General features: G+C 42.2%; 1 protein-coding gene across 1 annotated transcript; it reads right to left on the minus strand.

Moving 5' to 3' along the window:
* Positions 1-3,036: 3,036 nt before the first annotated feature.
* Positions 3,037-9,400, minus strand: Gnpnat (glucosamine 6-phosphate N-acetyltransferase). Its single transcript, XM_065230029.1, has 4 exons — positions 9,016-9,400; positions 8,362-8,572; positions 3,359-3,548; positions 3,037-3,294 (listed from the first exon to the last, which is right to left on the minus strand). The coding sequence occupies exons 1-4, from the start codon at positions 9,034-9,036 to the stop codon at positions 3,078-3,080; spliced, it is 639 nt and encodes a 212-aa protein (XP_065086101.1). The 5' UTR covers positions 9,037-9,400; the 3' UTR covers positions 3,037-3,077.
* Positions 9,401-18,499: the final 9,099 nt, after the last annotated feature.

Genomic DNA, 18,499 nt, shown 5'->3' on the forward strand with positions numbered 1-18,499 from the left:
AATTCCGCATTGTGGCTGTCAGTTTTGCCACGTGGACTGCTTTTGGGTGAAGATTTGCAGCTATATACCATATTTTTGATGATAAGAAGGTGTTGAGCAGCGTTACCTTTTGATGCTGCGCAGTGAGTTTAGCCACACTTGCCGGGCAAAGTTAGTCACGAGCTTGTCCCAGTTTAGTGTGACCATCAATCGCACCGAGTTGGCGAAGATCACTCCAAGATTTTTGATGGTATTTTCTGTTCGAAGCCACGGTACCGTCAAAGGGCTGTTAATGAGGCCAACGTCGATTGCCGTTGTTTTATCTTCATTCAACAGTGCTCCTGCTACTTGCTCAAATCGCCTGAACAAATCTTTCATCGCGTCGAGTTTACCGACGCTGGTGACGATGGCACTGATGTCATCTGCGTAAGCGACGATTAGATCTGCTCCACACACTTGTTCTAACCGCCGTAAAAGTGGGTGCAGATAGAGAACAAAAAGATGCATTGAGAGAGGGTCTCCTTGGCGAACCGAACGTTGGATCGGAAATGGTGCAGAGAGGTGCCCATTGATAATGTCCCCACAGCCATAGACGCTCTCTTGCAGGCGTACTCGACGTGGCAGCCGAAGCTGAGCTTATCATCGAGCATAACCCCCAAGAGATTCAGGGAGCGCACAGACCTAATTGTGCTTCCGCCGACTGTCAACGTCGCATGTACTGTACTGACATGTGATTGTTGACTACGACCACTTCCGTCTTGTGATGGGCGAGCTCCAGTTTCCTGGTTCTCATCCATTCCTCCACAAGCCTGACGCAGTGAGCCGCAGACTACCAGCGTGACATCGTCGGCAAAACTTACAATTTTCACGCCTACCGGGAATTTTATCCTCAATAGTCCATCGTACATGACGTTCCATAACACCGGGCCCAGGATGGCGCCTTGTGGCACTCCTGCGGTGACTCTAACGCATTTTTCGCCATCTTCTGTGTCGTACGTCAACACACGATTCTGGAAGTAGCTTTCCAGAATCTTATACAGCCCTCCGGGAATTTGGAGCTGGTGTAGCGAGCGGGCTATCGCCCCACAGCACGCGCTGTTGAACGCGTTCTTCCCATCTAAGGTTAGCACCGCGCAGTAACGAATGCCCCTTCGTTTCCGATGGACCACCTCTGCCGTTTGGATGACGTCGCGGATGGCATCCACCGTGGATCTGCCCTTACGGAACCCATACTGGCTGCTTGACAGGCCGTCTACACCTTCGGTGTAGGCCGACAATCTGTTGAGGATGACCCTCTCAAGCAGTTTCCCAGTGGTGTCCAGCAAACAGATGGGTCTGTATGCTGACGGGTCCCCAGGGGGTTTTCCTGGCTTCGGGAGCAGCACCAGCTTCTGCCGCTTCCACGCATCTGGGAAGATGCCTACGTCCGGACAGGTCTGAAAAACAGAACGGAACATGTCTGGATTTTCCGCAACGGCTGCCCTCAGAGCCACAACCGGGATCCCATCTGGGCCCAGGGCCTTGCCCACCACCAGCGACTTGGCAATACTGCCAAGTTCACCGTTCGTCACTCTAGACACTTCTCCCTGATCCGCGGCCAGGAGTCTACGTCCCTACGCGGGAACAGGAACCCAACGATCGGAGCCAGTACCGCTAGTGATCTCTCCGGGGGTGCCGTCACGCCGCGGGTCTTTGCCATGACCACTTTGTAGGCATCCCCCCATGGGTTCGTGTTGGCGCTTTGGCATAGGCTGTCAAAGCACACGCGCTTGCGTCTGGCGATCTCTTTATTGAGGGCTGCCTTAGCCGCTCGAAGAGCGACACGGCGTTCCTCCCGAGATTCAGTTCCCGGATCGCCGTGACTATCTCGGTCGCCTCCGTCACTTCGTCCAGGTCCTTGACCTGGATGGTGATCGTCGAGCCTAGCGACTTCACCTGCACCCCATTACCAACGACCTCCTTTGACAGTTTCTGGTAGGTTGGTCCCTGGTCATTAGCACCACGCTTGAGCACCAGGAGCAGCTCGCCTGTATGAGTGCGCCTGATGCTCCTCACGTTGCTGCCCATCCCCGCAAGACGCTCGTCCGTTCTCATTTTCTTCAAGACTTCCGCGTATTTCGACGCTTCCGTCTTGAAGATGACCCTAAGGGACGAAGGCTCTTAGGAAAGACCCTAAGGGACGCTAAATGATGGAAAAATTAATCCCCCTTCCCCCTTTCGTGAAGTTTTTTTTTCCTATTCCTAATGCATTGCTTGTCACAACAACATAAACCTCCCCTTAGAGCTTAACATAATATGTGCATCACCCCTAAGGCTGGAAGGGAAAAACGGGCGGGTCACGTTGTAAGAGCGAAGATGTGAACACGAATTGTAAGGTCTGTGATAAGCAACGAATAAAAAGATATTATTATTATTTGGATATCGAAAACTTCAGTTCAGTTTACAACCAGCATCATTAGTTTATCATGTTTTAATAAACTTCTTTCACGTTTGTCATCTAAATGTCCATGCACATACAAACTGCAAACAATATGCACGCAGAAGTATAAGTGCAAGAAACCGATCGTTTTTGCACTTATTCATCAGTGCGAGGTTATAAACAGCACTGTAAGTTTATATTTCAAATATCTCTGCAGATAAATCGTTAAACGATTAGTTTTTCCTAATAGTTCACTTGACATGTACATTTTGAAGCCCAATAATTGCAATATGGAAGCACAGCCACCGAAAAGAAATACGAAGAATAATTTAAGCATAATAAACTGATCTTAATAAAAAAATATATATATATAAAAATGTGCCAATTATGTGCCAGATACTGCTGTGGTAAAAATCCAATTGAAATCCAATTATCTAAAAAAAAAACTCGATTTCCATTGCTGTGTGTCGTCTGTACGGCTTGCGGGATTGAAAGATCCCTGAACAAGCTATACAAGGTGCTTTGTAAATCAGTATGCTCTTGTAATAAATTAGGAGATGTTTAGCCAAATTAAACAGAGCATAACATTAACAGAAATGGTGATGGCTTTCTGTCTGATTTTCTTGAAAGCAATGAACTACAGCTTGGATTTTTTAATAGCAGCACTGGCGGCTAATTGTCAGGATGGATCAATTATTTCCGGTGGCTCATTAGCAGCAGTACGATTGGCCGCGATGGCATTACTCTGCTCGTAGCGGATGTTCATTGTATTGGCATTGCCTGGTTCCAGTACGTAACCGATCGATTTGTAGAATGGGATAAGCTTATCCTTGCAGTCCAATGACATTTTGTAGCATCCGAGTCGTTGCGCGAGTAGTGACACGGTGACCACAATCCTGTGAATTAAAAAAAAATCGGTATTAAAGACACGTTTTGAGTACTTCGATTGATGATACCTACAATTTACCGAGTTGCTTGCCACGATACGTGTCATCCACGACAACATCTTCCAATCGTCCACGAACGGAACATCCGTGAATGAATTTGTGCTCGAGCACTAGTGTTGCGCTGCCGATGATTTTATCGTAGCGAGTGTCCACTATTACCGTAACATAGTAATCTCCACTTGCACGCATTTGAGCAAATCGGTCTGAAGAAAAAAGTCATTCAGAAATATAAATTAGATTGTTAGCTAAGCTTACACGCAGAAAAAAATATTTTAAACGTAATAATATTTGACGTAAATGCAATAAGAATTTCATTTTGTTTTGGCTGCAAAAAGAAATCATTATTGTTTCAACAATCCAGTATTGTTGTCCCTTAAAACCCATAGATTGTTAAATCAAAAAGAAAATCTTTTCGAATTTACAAGAGCTTTCATGGTTTTGACGTAAGCTGTCAAATTTGGCAGCTGGGTCAATAAGAAAAATATGTTTGTTTTTAAAAGAGATTTCTTGTTGATTCAATCAAATTTATTTTATGAAGGCTAACAATTCACGCAGTAGAAATAACAATATGTTTATTGATTCAAAAATAATGTCGATTTTTTTTTGTTTTGTTTTCTTTTTGCAACAAACAGAATTGCAATTGAATTTCTGAGGCATAAAATCACTGATCACGCCTTCCTTTGGAAGGGAAGTAAAGCCGTTGGTCACCGGTTCATGAGTTGATGGGTCGATATGTAGGGTCCAGGTGTGGGAGCTGCCTTCCTGGCGTCGGGAGCATTGGTACTCAGTACGAAAAACAAGATCGACGGAAAAAAATCAAGGAAAAAAAAACTTAAAATTGATTATATTTAGCAATTGCAGCTCGAACTGCAACTTACTTGCTTACCTCAAGTCTCAAGATTTACGGAAATCTCGTACTTATTTCCCGAAATTCACAATTTAAAACAATACTTAATCAAATGAGAAAATTTTTGGTATTTACATTTTTGTCCGGGTAGTAATTTTTGTATTCATGGCCCGGGGAATGGACACAGCAAATAAATACTAAATTAAAATTAATTATTGTTGGCTTAATAATAGAATATTGTTATTTTTACAATAGTTGCAATTGAAAAGTGGCTTATTAAAACAAAAAGAATCTTATTTTCAATTTATTTGAATTTTTATCGAAACAATAAAATGCAATATAATTTCAACCGGAATTGTTTGTTTAAATACAACTAAAGTTTTGTTTGGTTCAATGCAAACAATTTTCTGTCCGTGTAGCTTAGGTAAAATTTAAGATCGGTCGCCTACGTGGTTGGAATCATATTTTTGTCTAACATTGGCGATGTTTCTATTCGATCATTCGATATTGAGATCTATTCTGAGCCACAAGTGAGGTTAGTTGACTCGCTAAATATCATTAGTTAAGTATACTGTATTTAAAAGACAACACTATGTTGGGACGAAAGTCATTGGTGCAAATGGGATATTCAAACGAGCTCAAAATTTCGTTGAGCTTGAAAAAAGAATTGAGAATCTAGGGAAATACATTCAAAATCTCTCACATGGATAAAAAAAATGAATTAAAGCAATAAAAAAATATGTAAGTTATTTTGTAATAAATATAAATTGAACATCTTAAAAAAGGCTTAAGATAAATTGTGGGAGTTGCAATTTGCAAAATAGTTCTAATAATAAAGAGTTTTTATCTAATTAATTAATAAATTTAAAAATCATTGTTCAAAAAGTTCCAGGAAGATGAAGTTCTTCTGACATTTTTGTTTAACGTGATTTTTGTTTTGCCTCTAGTAGTTTTGATCGTGTGGTTTCTAATTGTAACCGTATTTAATGCAACTTGTTTAAAAAAATCTTTAAAAATCTATGAACCATATGTACGTTGACGATATGCAAAAGAAACAGGATTGACGCGAAAAATAGTGCATCAAATTTAGGCTACTATGGCATAAGTGCAAGATACAGTGTTGCCCTGAAAGCAGTCGATTAATCATATAATAAGATGTAATATAATATATAATTAAGAAATTAATTCGTAAGGGTTTGCTACGCCCTTGGCAAGCCATATGAAATCATATGAAAAAAACGAAAACATCGTGGAATAATGGAACAAGTTCTAGATCACTTAGTGCGAAAGGAGGATGTAAGGAGGTCGAGGAACGAAAGTGCCACGTTATTTGGAATAACGTGATCGTCAGACCAGGACCAGATGAACTGCAGGCGTTCGTGCTTCTCTGTAAAACGTTCACAGTATACAGAGTAGCATGTTCGCCGTCTAACAAGCTATTCTTTGACTTTTTTATTCAGTTTGTTTTAAAAATGAACAAATGGGCACTACCGGCAAAAAAATTATCAACACTTCCTGTGATGTACTTTTATGGTTATGGTTTATGGCTTTTAATAAATGTACAGAATAATAATCCTTTTGCAGTGTTTCTTATTTTGCAACTTCTTTTCACAATGTAATATTTTGTTCTTCTTTTTCTTTAACCCAAGCAATCAAAATAAAAAAATGCCGAGATTCAGTATATTTTTGGCAAAAGTATATACCATCGTGATTTTTTCTCTCTCCGGAAAAAATCAAAGCTGTAACTTTTCAGGATGACCATCAGCATTTCTCAATCACATTAGATACCTGTAAACATAAGTTTTACCGTGAGAAATTAAAACAAAAATTTTAAGAATTAATGTTTAAATAGGTAATGCACCATTTCAATGCAAAATTAGAAGATAGTATACATTTAGGCGTTTTGTTACATTGATTGGATGCTTAAGTCTTCAGTATCACTTAATCTGACAAAATGTTAGTTTTGAATGAATTTACGACATTCTAAGTGCTCAACCATCTTTATGTGTCCATCCTACCATGGGTAAGAGGGATTTATTATTATTATATTTAAAACCTCACCATAACGCAGATTCCCATTAGAAATAGATTGAACTAATTACTCTGATTGCCATAAAAACATTTCTGCAAAATTGGTTTTGTTGCCTTATTTCTGGGTCTTTCTCATTTCGCCGAAGGACGTTTCGCCCAAGAACATTTCAACGAATGGGTCATTTTGCCGAATTTTAATCATGATTCAATTTACAATTAAGATGAATTTCGAACGCATTTAAATGATAGATATTCCCATGTAAAGCAGCTCGAAAGAAATGCTCATGTTTAAATGTTTAAAGCGTTCCTATAAATCAAAAAATATTGATTATTTAGAAATTTCTGAAATCAGTACAATTCGAAAGAAATGCTCATGTTCAAGAGAAGAAAGCATTTCGTTAAAGAATTTGTTTATTTGGAAAATAATGAAATCAGTACAACTCAAATGAACTGCTCATGTTCAAAAGAAGAAAGCATTCCTATAAATCAAAAATATTGATTATTGAAAAAATTCTGATATCAGTACAACTCGAAAGAACTGCTCATGTGCAAAAGAAGGAAGGATTCCTATAAATCAAAAATATCTATTATTTGTAATTTTCTGAAATAAGTATAACTCAAAAGAACTGTTCGTGTTCAAAAGAAGAAAGCATTACATCTTATTTCGAGACTGATTTCAAAATCTACTGAGCTTGCTCTTCGGCGAAATGACCTATTCGGCGGAATGATCCATTCAGTGAATGACCTTCGGAGAAACGTCTCGCGCTCCTCATTTCTATAGACAAATTCAAGATTCCATAATGATAATTTTGTAACTACTAAATCCGCTTTTTTACTGAAATTTATTCCAAAATGTTATGCCTTAGATTCTACACAAACTTTCACATTCTAGTGGAAAATTACACAAAATTAATAAAATTTATTCATACAAGCCAATGATCTCATTTACCCCCCTTTCCCACGTCGCCTAGTGTACCGTAGCTTGTATTTGACGTGAACCAATTTTAGTCGAAGCATTTCAAAGGAATTACAGTTTATTCGGTTCATTGTACTTCAAGAAATGACAGTTTGAAAAGGGGAAGCCAAATAAGAAACTATTTACAAGAATGGCTCAAACTTCATATCTCCTCTCCAGCCCAAACTATACCGATAAACTTTGAATAGTTCATTAACTAGCAGCTAAAATCTGAAATTTTGATCCTGCAATCCTGAATCCTGAAATCCTGAAAAATTACAGCACATTGAAATTTTTCTGCGAGTAAAAATAATCAAGATGATAGCTACCAAATATATTACATTCACAATAAAGTTCACTTTTCACTTTTCCATAGCGTACAAGAATGTAACACCATATTGCGTCAGAAAAGGTCGGCAGCAAGTGTTTGATTACTTCCCAGGATTGTGTGAATAGTAATTATTAAACAAGACTAAAAAAAATTAATCGGGAGAAAAAAGTTAGGCATTGTGACAAAATTTGTAGACACCCATGATAATAATTTTTAAAACAAGTTTGGTTTCACTCGTTTGATAAAGCTTTAAGGCATGCCTCGTAATGTTTTTAGAATACATTTGCTGCCTTTTTTGACGCAAGGGCGCTAGTGTTGTCTGCAAGTCGTGTCTCTGAGAAGACGAGTGTACCAATTTGTTTATAAAATACATTTGCTGGTACTGTACCTTGAAATTATGCAATTATTCCAATTCGCATAGATTTTTTTAAGAAAATTCTTTGAAAATTCATGTAGCGTAATGAACACGTTTAAAAAAGTGAAGAAAGTATCCTTTCGATAGTTATAAAAACATTTGAAAAATGTATTAAGCTTAAAAAAGTATGATTATGTAGAAAAAAGTGTTATGTTGGCAACATAATATTTGAGCGACTTTTATTTAAAAAGCTTAATATACCCAATGTGTTCTTTTGTAGTCTCGCCTCCAGCCATTATTGACAAAACTTATATTTTCAGACTATCTATCGAAACATATGATGAATATAATGCTAGATGTTTACAACTAGCGCAAATGACCAACAAGGGTCGGTAACGCATAAATTGAATGTACTAATTTGATGATTTAGAGAATCGATCAATGTTACCTAATGCAATGTTCAGCTTGAAATCATCTAACTAAGGCATGAAACTCACTTAAAAATTGTGCCAGTGACACATCGCCCACCGAGGTCAGCTGCGATAGGATCTGCAGAAATCCGCGATGAAAGTCTCCACTTTGCAAGGGACGTACCTTCATCCATGGTTCACCGGGATTGGCGGCTGAGATGGGTGGACTGAATTTCGCTGGCGAGTGCGAGAAATCCAAATCTGGCAGTAAAGAACGATCGTAAAGCGACAGTTCTTGCTGTAACGAAAGAAAAAGCGAATGTGGGTAAATGTTTTCTTTATTTGCTATGACCTTGAAAATGTTGGCAAAGCTAGCGCAACTAATGTTGTGTATAGGTTTATATACCAATCATATGCTTAATTTATTTGCCCAATAGGTGTGTACTGTGTGCACTTCCGCATGTGCCGGCTCGATTGTCTTGCCGAGCATTCTCTTTTTCGAAGTTGCTTTTGTTGTTACCGCAACACCGGGGCATTATCATATATACCAGTTTTGCCAATTGCTGAACATGCAACCAGTTTTCAATCATTGGATAGATGACCGGTTTCGCGAAGTTGGGATGTGAAATTGGAGCGTAAAAGTGTTCAGAAGGAATGATTCGTGCCACGTTTGCAATCACTAACATTTTATATAACTTAATTTATCATATGGTCAACTATTTTTATATTGAATAAACTTACTTCATGATGTGAGGCACCCATCTTTGTGAATACCTCAGCCACGAGTGAGGAGAAATAGATTAAATCAATCAATGCTACACACTGTGAAAACTAAACTCTCATAACTAACTGTATGCCCAATTTGTAGAGAATGAGTCGAATTACTGAATGTTCTGTTCGCGAACAACAGTCTATTCAATTATCACATGATAAATCAAAGAAACCGCTCTACTATCACTTCACAGAACCATTAAACAACGAACACTCTTTATGACATCCAATATATGCGAGTTTAATAAATTTTCCGTATCGATGAGAATATATCTTGTAGGTATTCCTCTACCGAAGCAAGCCGCCTTTCGTTTGTCAGGCTGGTACGCCAGGCAGTGAGTGACTACGACGTGCCAGCGTGGAGTACATACGACGCATGGTAGAAATGATAGAAATGAACCAAAAATATTTATGTTATTTTAAGTGAAAGGTTAAAAACACAACAACACACCGAATGAAGCGGATACTCACTTCGAGACTCACTTACTCGTGAACTACGGCACAGCTTTTGCAACACAAATGGCGCAGCCTACTTCAAGAACTCCATCTGACCAATGACTGTTATGATTTGAAAGTCTGTTGTTATTATATTGTTAATCATTTGTATTTGTTTATTACTAATATGCAAGCGAATTGAAATCGTTATCTCGAATCTCAACCGGTACGATGCACAGAGGAATAAGGTATGCACGTAATGAAAAAAAAAACAGAACAATTTTTAAAATTCAAAGATTTCAGTTATCGTTAGTTTACTAAAACCTATTTTACGTGAAGTAATTGGGTTTCAAGCAGAATGCTTAAATAAAACAGTAAAATAGGTTATCTTCCAGTTAATTCCACTTAATTTTTTTTTATCTATGACAGATATGCATTTCGACTGTAGTCGAAATACGTATCTGTCATAAATACCAAAATTTATTAAGTGGAATTAAATGGAAGATAACCTTTTTGCTGTTATTCAGTTTTCATCAGTGTCATTCCTTAACTTTTCTGCAGTCTGCTGCACATAACACGAAGACTTCTTCCTTAAGCGGAAATGCCTGTGTCATCAGCGAACAAAGATTTTTGGCGACCCTGAGGCAAATCAGGGAGGTCCGAAGTGAAAATGTTATACAATATAGGCCCAACAATGCTACCATGAGGAACTCTTGCTCTAACAGGTAGTCGATTAGATTTGGAATTTTGATAATTTACCTGCAGAGTTCTGCCAGTTAAATAATTTTGAACTAATTTCATAATATAGAGTGGAAAATTAAACTTTTTAAATTTAGTTATCAAACCTTCATGCCAAACACTGTCGAATGCTTTTTCTATGTCTAGAAGAGCAACTCCAGTTGAGCAGCCTTCAGATTTGTTTGAACGAATTAAATTGGTAGCTCTTAAGAGTGCCCATGGCAAAATCCAAACTGCTCATCTGTTAAAATTGAGGTGGTATAGATGTGAAATACGTTAGTATAGATGTGAAGTTTCATTCTATTTAAAATTATCTTTTCAAAAAGTTTACTTATTGAAGAAAGCAAACTTATTGGACGGTAGCTAGAAGCTTCAGCTGGATTTTTATCCGACTTCAAAATTGGAACAAATTTTGCATTTTTCCATTTATCAGGAAAGTATTCCAAATGGAAACATCTGTTAAATAATTTTACCAAGATAGACAAGGTACTCCTTGGGAGTTTTTTTTTTGTGAGGATATAGAAAATTGTATCATAACCTGGAGTTTTCATATTATGAAACTTTTTAGTTATAGATCTTTCTTCGTCCAAATCAGTCCCCCAGGAATCATCAAAAATATTTTTCCGAGAGAAATATTAAGATAATCTCTGGAAATGCTAACGGTGGCGTGAGAAACTGGCAAGGAAAGTAGGATCAAAGACACATGGAAGATTTACGCGCACACGGTGAGTAGATATAAAGGAGATTGATGAAGATTTTGAAGGTTTCTTGCTAAAAAAAATTAAAGGGTTGTGTCCTAGACACGACCGCAGTATGACGTAGAACTACGCAAAATTGATGTATGTCATGCATTTTTGATTATTATACTTTATCTTAAATTTTTCAAGCATTTCAATGCTACTTTGATTTATTCAAGCATGCAACTTTGATTAATTCAATAATAATCTGCCCCCCTTGAAAATTGTCAAGCTTTTGTCGGTGGGGTATGTTTTACGGAGTAAAACTAAGGAGCGTGTTTCTCCTTTGAGTGACGACTACTGACTAACGTTTATTTGTTCTTGGTGTGATACATAGCAAAGTGTGTGAGTGTGCGTGTATGGGTGTTGTGTGATTGATACATAGATGTTTGGATTATGCACTGGGTGAAAATGTACTGCTGGAATCGGCATCGGTGTTACACGGTTGTGCAAACCGACACTCCTCCTCAACGATGCTAGTTCGACGTCTCGGTTGGATCCTTGACGCCGATGGCAGTTCTGTGCCTCTCCAGCTTGACTCGCTGTAGGGGCTTCGTCATTAGGTCCGCCTCCATGCGCTCGGTTGGCATGTAGCGAAGCTCGATGATACCTTGTTGATGCAGGTCCTTGGTGAAGGCGTACTTCGTGTCGATGTGCTTGGAACGCCTCTCCAGACGTTCTGATTCCACGATCTTCATGCAAGACTGGTTGTCCTCCCAGACGACGATGGGATTTACTTGAGCCTGCTGCAAGTCCTTGAGAAGTTTCCGGAACCACATGAGCTGCTGACATCCGTCCGCCAGTGCGACGAATTCTGCCTCCGTTGAGGAAAAGGCAACACACGATTGCTTTCTTGTGCCCCAGTCGACAAGACCGCCGCCGAACTTCAGCAGGAAACCGGAATGAGACTTTCTGTCGCCTTCGTCGCCGGCCCAGTCGGCGTCCACGTAGCATTCCACTTCGTCGGATCCGGAACCCAAGTGCAGACGATGGTCGTTCGTAGCCTTGAGGTATCGGAGGACTCTCTTGGCTTCGGTCCAATCGCGGTTGGTGGGATTGGTGACCTTGCTTCCCAGCAGTGAAACGGCCACGCAGATGTCTGGCCGAGTGTTGACCGCGACGTAGAGCAAACTGCCCACCAAACTGCGATACGACGTGTTTGTGGGCAATTCGCACTCCTCCTTTTGCTTGAGGTATCCGGGGTCAATCGGCACCTTCGATGGCTTGGCTTGATCGTGACCGAATCGTCGAATCAGCTTGTCGATGTAGCTTGCTTGATCGAGAGTGTATGCCTCCCCATTCTTCTCCACATGAATCCCCAGGAAGTATTTGAGTTCGCCTAGGCAGGAAAGCTTGAATTGCTGCTGCAGCTGTCGGCGAATCTGCTCGAACTCCTCCTCCGAGTTGCAGACGACGACCATATCGTCGACGTATATGAGTATGTATGTCTGCTTCCCGTCGCGATTCCGGATGTACAGGCACGCGTCGGCGTCCGCCTGGTGGAAACCCATGGATTTGAAAACTCCGTCGATTTTCCTGTTCCATGCTCGAGCGGACTGCTTGAGCCCGTAAATGCTGCGCTTGAGGTGGCACACCATGCCGTCGTTACGATCGAAGCCGGGGGGTTGCTTCATGTACGCGTCCTCTTGGAGCTCCGCGTACAGGTAGGCATTCTTGATGTCGAGGTGCTTCACCAACATCTTCTGCTTGCTGGCGAGTACGAGGACCGTTCGTAGGGTAGTCTGACGTACGACGGGGGCAAAAACCTCGTCGTAGTCCTGGCCGAATTTCTGTGCGAAGCCTTGCCTTGCCTGTCCGAAGCTCCTCCTGCATCGCGGCTTGCCACGCGGCCGCTTCGGTGCTTTCGATCGCTGCGGAGTAGCTTTGGGGTTCTTCGCTTGCATGCTTCGTTACGCTGGTGACATCATCGAAACGCTGAGGCGGGATGCCTCTCGTCAAGCGTGCCGATCGCCGTGGTGCGTTCGCTTCCGTGCTGGCTTCTTCTCCGAGTAGGGGATCTTCATCGCTGAAACCGAGGAACTCTTCGTCGGATTCGATCTCATCTTCGACCGCCGAATTGTAATCTTCCTCCGCTTCCTGCTGATCTTCCGGTACGGCCGGACTTCGTTGTGGAAAGAGATCGAATTCCACGTTTTCACCGTTGGTGGTAGTCGATTCATCCGTTGGAATGGTGTCCGCACCGTTCTCGATGAACTTGACGTCCCGGCTCACGTAAACCTTTCGCGTTGCCTTGTCGAGAAAGCGATAAGCTTTATGCTCCGACGAATAGCCTACGAAAGTCAGCTTTTGTGCGGTGGCGTCCAGCTTCTTCCTCTTCACTTTCGGAATGTGAACCCACGCAGCGCAGCCGAATATTTTGAGGTGATCGACCTTGGGTTTCACGCCGTTCCAAACCTCGTAAGGCGTGACGTCGAGGGGTTTTGTTGGCAAAACGTTCTGGAGGTATACGGCCGTGTTTAGCGCCTCTGCCCAATACCGCTCTTCCAGCTGTGCATCGAACAGCATGCAGCGTACCATTTCGATGAGTGAACGGTTCTTCCGTTCCGCGATCCCATTTTGCTGCGGGCTGTAGCCGGCGGTGTATTGGGCTGTGATCCCTTCACGCTTGTAGAAGGAACGCAGCTGCTTTCCGCTGTACTCCCCGCCCTGATCAGAGCGGATGACTTTTGGCTTCCGGCCGAAATGAGTTTTGGCGAACGCAACATACTCCTCGATCCTTGCGGCGACCTCCGACTTCTCCTTCAGCAGGTAGAGCACACAATAGCGACTGTTGTCATCGATCATGGTCATAAAATAGCGATAACCGCTATTCGACGACACCTCCACAGGACCGCAAACGTCCGTGTGCACCAGGTCCATTTGTGCTTTTGATCTAGAATGAGACTCACTCGGAAAAGGGGTACGTGGTGTCTTACCTTTCAAGCAGCACTCGCACTTTTCGTCGACGCTGCACCGGTGGAGCGTCAGACCGTCCACTAGTTCGTCCTTCACCAAATGGTCGATCGCTTTCGGGTCCCGGTGGCCGAACCGGCGATGTCAAAAGTGCTGGCAATTCTTGTTGTGGCGGCCGCTTGCCACCATCACGGTATCCGACGGTTGCTTGATTTGGTACAGGCCTTCCTTCAAATGTGCCACAGCGACGACAGCATCCCCTCGCAGAATACGACAACCAGCTGCATCGGAAACAACCGTGGCTTGCTTCTGGATGAGTGCCGGCACGGACAGCAGGTTCATCGATAGGCTGGGAGTGTACAGCGCAAAGCTTAGGCTCACTTCACGACGAAAACCGTGTTCATCAACGCACTCGACGACGCAGGAACCTTCACCGGTGACATTCGCTTGCTTCCCGTCCGCCAAATTGACGAACTTAACCTCACTTTCACGCAGCTCTCGGAAAAACGTTCGATCAGCGACGGTGTGTCGCGTCGCACCGGAATCAACAATCCACGGTTTGGTACTGCTGTTTCCCGTTGTTCCTCCTGCAGCCAGCGCAAAAGAAACGGATTCCTTCCTCTTGTTGGCCTTAGCTTGAGGTTTGGATCCCTTCTCCGAATCGCGGGCCAGTTTCCGGCATTCGTTTTGTTTGTGCCCCTCCCGTTTGCAGTAGTGGCACACGATCGACTTCTTCTTGCTACCGTGGCCGATTTTCAGCGCCGAGCTTGAGGCAGCACCGTGCCGCTTCGCTGCTTCGTCCAGCAGCTTCCGCTTGACCAACTCTAGCGTGAGGTCATCGTCCGACCGACTTTCGAGGGCTGTTGTTAGTGTGTCGAACGAGCTGGGAAGGCTCCTCAAGATCATCGCGACCGTGAGGTTTTCCGCGAGCTCCTGTCCAGCGTTGGCTAGACGAGCAAACAGCTCTTCCATCTCGAACAGATGTTCTGCCATGTCCTCACCTTCTGCGAACCGCTTGTCGCAAATTCGCTTTAGCAGCGACACTTTCGACGTCAGGCTGGTTTTCTGGTGGTGATTTTGGAGTGCCGTCCAGGCAGCTTTGGCCGTCTGCGATGATCGAATCAGTCCGTGCTGATTATCTTCGATCAACAGCCCGATGGTGGCCCTTGCCTTGGCGTCTCCCGCGTTCCACACGGCGTCCGCTTCATTTTCGGGCTTCACTCCAGGCTCTACGTAGCGCCAGAGCTCCTCCCGCACGAGCAGCAACTCGACCTTGAAGCGCCAGGTCGGATAATTGCTGTTGCTCAATTTTTGCAACGAAAAACGATTGCCGTCCATCGCTGCACGCTTATCGACCGAAAAAAACGCGCACCGGTTACTTTCGCGACGATTTAAAACGCGAACGAAAAAAAACTTCAATTTTTTCACAATGGCGTCACTTTTTTTTCTCCGCCGCTGGGCCCATAACCTGTCGGTGGGGTATGTTTTACGGAGTAAAACTAAGGAGCGTGTTTCTCCTTTGAGTGACGACTACTGACTAACGTTTATTTGTTCTTGGTGTGATACATAGCAAAGTGTGTGAGTGTGCGTGTATGGGTGTTGTGTGATTGATACATAGATGTTTGGATTATGCACTGGGTGAAAATGTACTGCTGGAATCGGCATCGGTGTTACACGGTTGTGCAAACCGACAGCTTTTGCAGAGCGTTTTCGATTTATGCAACATATTTTTTTTTATCTGTGCAGTACCAATATTAATGTATACAATTTTCTACGGAATAGGACGAAAATCGCTAAAATAATATGATCAACTTAAGGGGAAGTTAACCGCAACGAAAAAAATAAAAATAATTACGTTTTGATTTTTCTAGAAATATTGGGAAAGGATATCAAAAATCTAAAATAATCACATTTTAATACAAATTTCATGTGCAAAAATATTTCTTGCAAGTCATCATGGCACAAAGTTGGACTCAAAAAACCACAAATCATCGAATTTCGCTTTTGCTGAGGGTCATTTTTTTAAATTTTTATCATTTTTTTTTATATTAATTTATTTGTACAGGCTCAATCAAATAAACTTTACAGAGCCGAGTTATCATTTTCATTATACATGATTATTGTCTTAAATCTAGAGTTAAAGGAATTGAACCGATTACTCGCGGTCGTCTCGAGGTTAGTGGAGATTTACAATTTTTTGGGTGGGGAAAGGGAGAAGGAGGTTTGAAATATGATTTATTATACATATATTTAATTAATCCTAAAACATGAACTTATTTCTATTCATCTTGAAAACAAACATTAAAAAAAAAACTACACGCACAATACACAAACTAAACACAAGGTTAATCAAACTTACAATCTAAGGTTAGTATTCTTAAAGTAAACATATATGAGTTTCATAAACTCCAGATCACGTCTAGCCAAAATATCCCGAACTGGAACATTAGGTTGTCTACCTCGAGCCCGAAGGGAATCGCACAGCTCAGATCTGACTCCACGATGCTCAGCACAAGACCAAAGGATGTGATCGGCGTCTTGGTAACCTTGCCCACATTCACAGAGATTGCTGTCTCCCAGCCCAACACGAAACAAGTGAGCGTTTAACGAATAGTGATTGGACATGAGGCGAGACATCAGACGAATGAAGTCTCGACCCACATCCAACCCCTTGAACCAAGGACTCTTCGACACCTTAGGGATGATCGAATATAGCCATCGTCCCAAACTCCCTTCACTCCACTTATTCTGCCAGCTGACGAGTGACTGTTGACGATAAATGAAGAAAAATTCATCGTAGGCGATTTGTCGATCGTAAATATCGCCTTGCATAGCGCCCACCTTAGCAAGTGAGTCCGCCTTCTCATTGCCCGGAATCGAGCAATGAGATGGGACCCATGCAAAGGTGATGACAAAAGATCTTAAAGATAAAGCACTTAAAAGCTCTCGTATTTTCATGAGAAAATACGAGGAGTGCTTTACCGGCCTCATAGAGCGAATAGCCTCGACAGAACTGAGACTATCCGTAAAAATAAAATAATGATCTGGTGCAAGTGAGGCGATCGTTTCTAGCGTATAATATATTGCCGCCAGTTCAGCAACATATACGGAACAAGGAGCTTGAAGCATTCGAGAGGCGCTATGAAATTCGTTAAAAATACCAAAACCAGCGGACGACTCTATTAGTGATCCATCTGTGAAGAATGATCTTGCGGAATCAACTTGGCCAAACTTTGCAGCGTAAATTGACGGAACAATCATGGAACGATGATGTTCTGGGATTCCACGAATCTGCCGCGTCATAGATAAATCAAAACTAACTGAATTGCCGAAGTCGGAGAAGCATACACGATGGGGATTATGCTGTGAAGGGCTGACATCCTGAGTTATGTACACGTAGTACAATGACATAAAACGAGTTTGAGGGTTTAGCTCAAGAAGCTTCTCAAAGTTTTCGATTACCAGTGGGTACATAACTTCACAACGGGTGAGGAGCCTGAGGGATAATTCCGAAAACCGATCCGATAGTGGCAACATGCCCGCCAACACTTCGAGACTCATCGTATGAGTCGAGTGCATGCATCCTAACGCGATACGAAGACAACGATACTGGATACGTTCCAGTTTGATGATGTGAGTTTTAGCCGCCGACTGGAAGCAAAAACTACCGTACTCCAAAACCGATAAAATCGTTGTCCGGTACAACGTTAGAAGATCTTGCGGATGAGCTCCCCACCACGTTCCGGTAATTGTTCGGAGAAAATTGATCCTTTGTTGGCATTTTCGTCTCAGATACTCAATGTGGGATCTCCAGGTGCATTTGGAATCGAACCAGACCCCAAGATATTTGAAAGACATGGACTGAGTGATCGGCTTACCCAAAAGTTGAAGCTTCGGTTGTGCTGGGCTATGCTTCCTAGAAAAAACGACCAACTCAGTTTTCTCCGAGGAGAATTCGATACCTAGCTCGATAGCCCAAGTAGACAAATTATCTAAGGTATCCTGTAAGGGTCCTTGCAGGTCGACCTCTTTGAGCCCTGTCATTGACACTACTCCGTCATCTGCAAGTTGTCTCAACGTGCAGTTGTCACTTAGACAATTGTCAATTTCTCTGACGTAGAAATTATACAAAAGGGGGCTTAAACATGAGCCCTGGGGGAGACCCATGTAACTAAATCGAGAAGCTGTAGAGTTTCCATGAGAAAAGCTCATATGTTTCTCTGACAGCAAATTGTACAAAAAGTTATTAATTAATGGGGAAAGGCCACAAGCGTGGAGTTTGTCTGAAAGGACTTCAACCGATACTGAATCAAAAGCCCCCTTAATATCCAAGAACACAGAAGCCATTTGCTCTTTTTTAGCAAAAGCCAACTGGATTTCTGTGGAAAGCAACGCGAGACAGTCGTTCGTTCCCTTACCCCTACGGAAACCAAATTGAGTATCTGAGAGTAGGTGGTTCGTCTCAACCCATTTGTCGAGGCGAAAAAGGATCATTTTCTCCAACAATTTTCGAATGCACGATAACATCATAGAGGTAACTCTAAGACTAGTAGGTCCCGAAGAAAATCATTATTATTTTTGGCTCACTCAGTACCAGAACAACGGTCCCAAGCAGTCCCAAGCTATTTCAC

Source organism: Ochlerotatus camptorhynchus, unplaced genomic scaffold (assembly GCF_037179485.1).
Source record: "Ochlerotatus camptorhynchus isolate MF236.1 unplaced genomic scaffold, CSIRO-AGI_Acam_v1.1 ptg000326l, whole genome shotgun sequence".
In the NCBI taxonomy this organism is placed as follows: Eukaryota; Metazoa; Arthropoda; class Insecta; order Diptera; family Culicidae; genus Ochlerotatus; species Ochlerotatus camptorhynchus.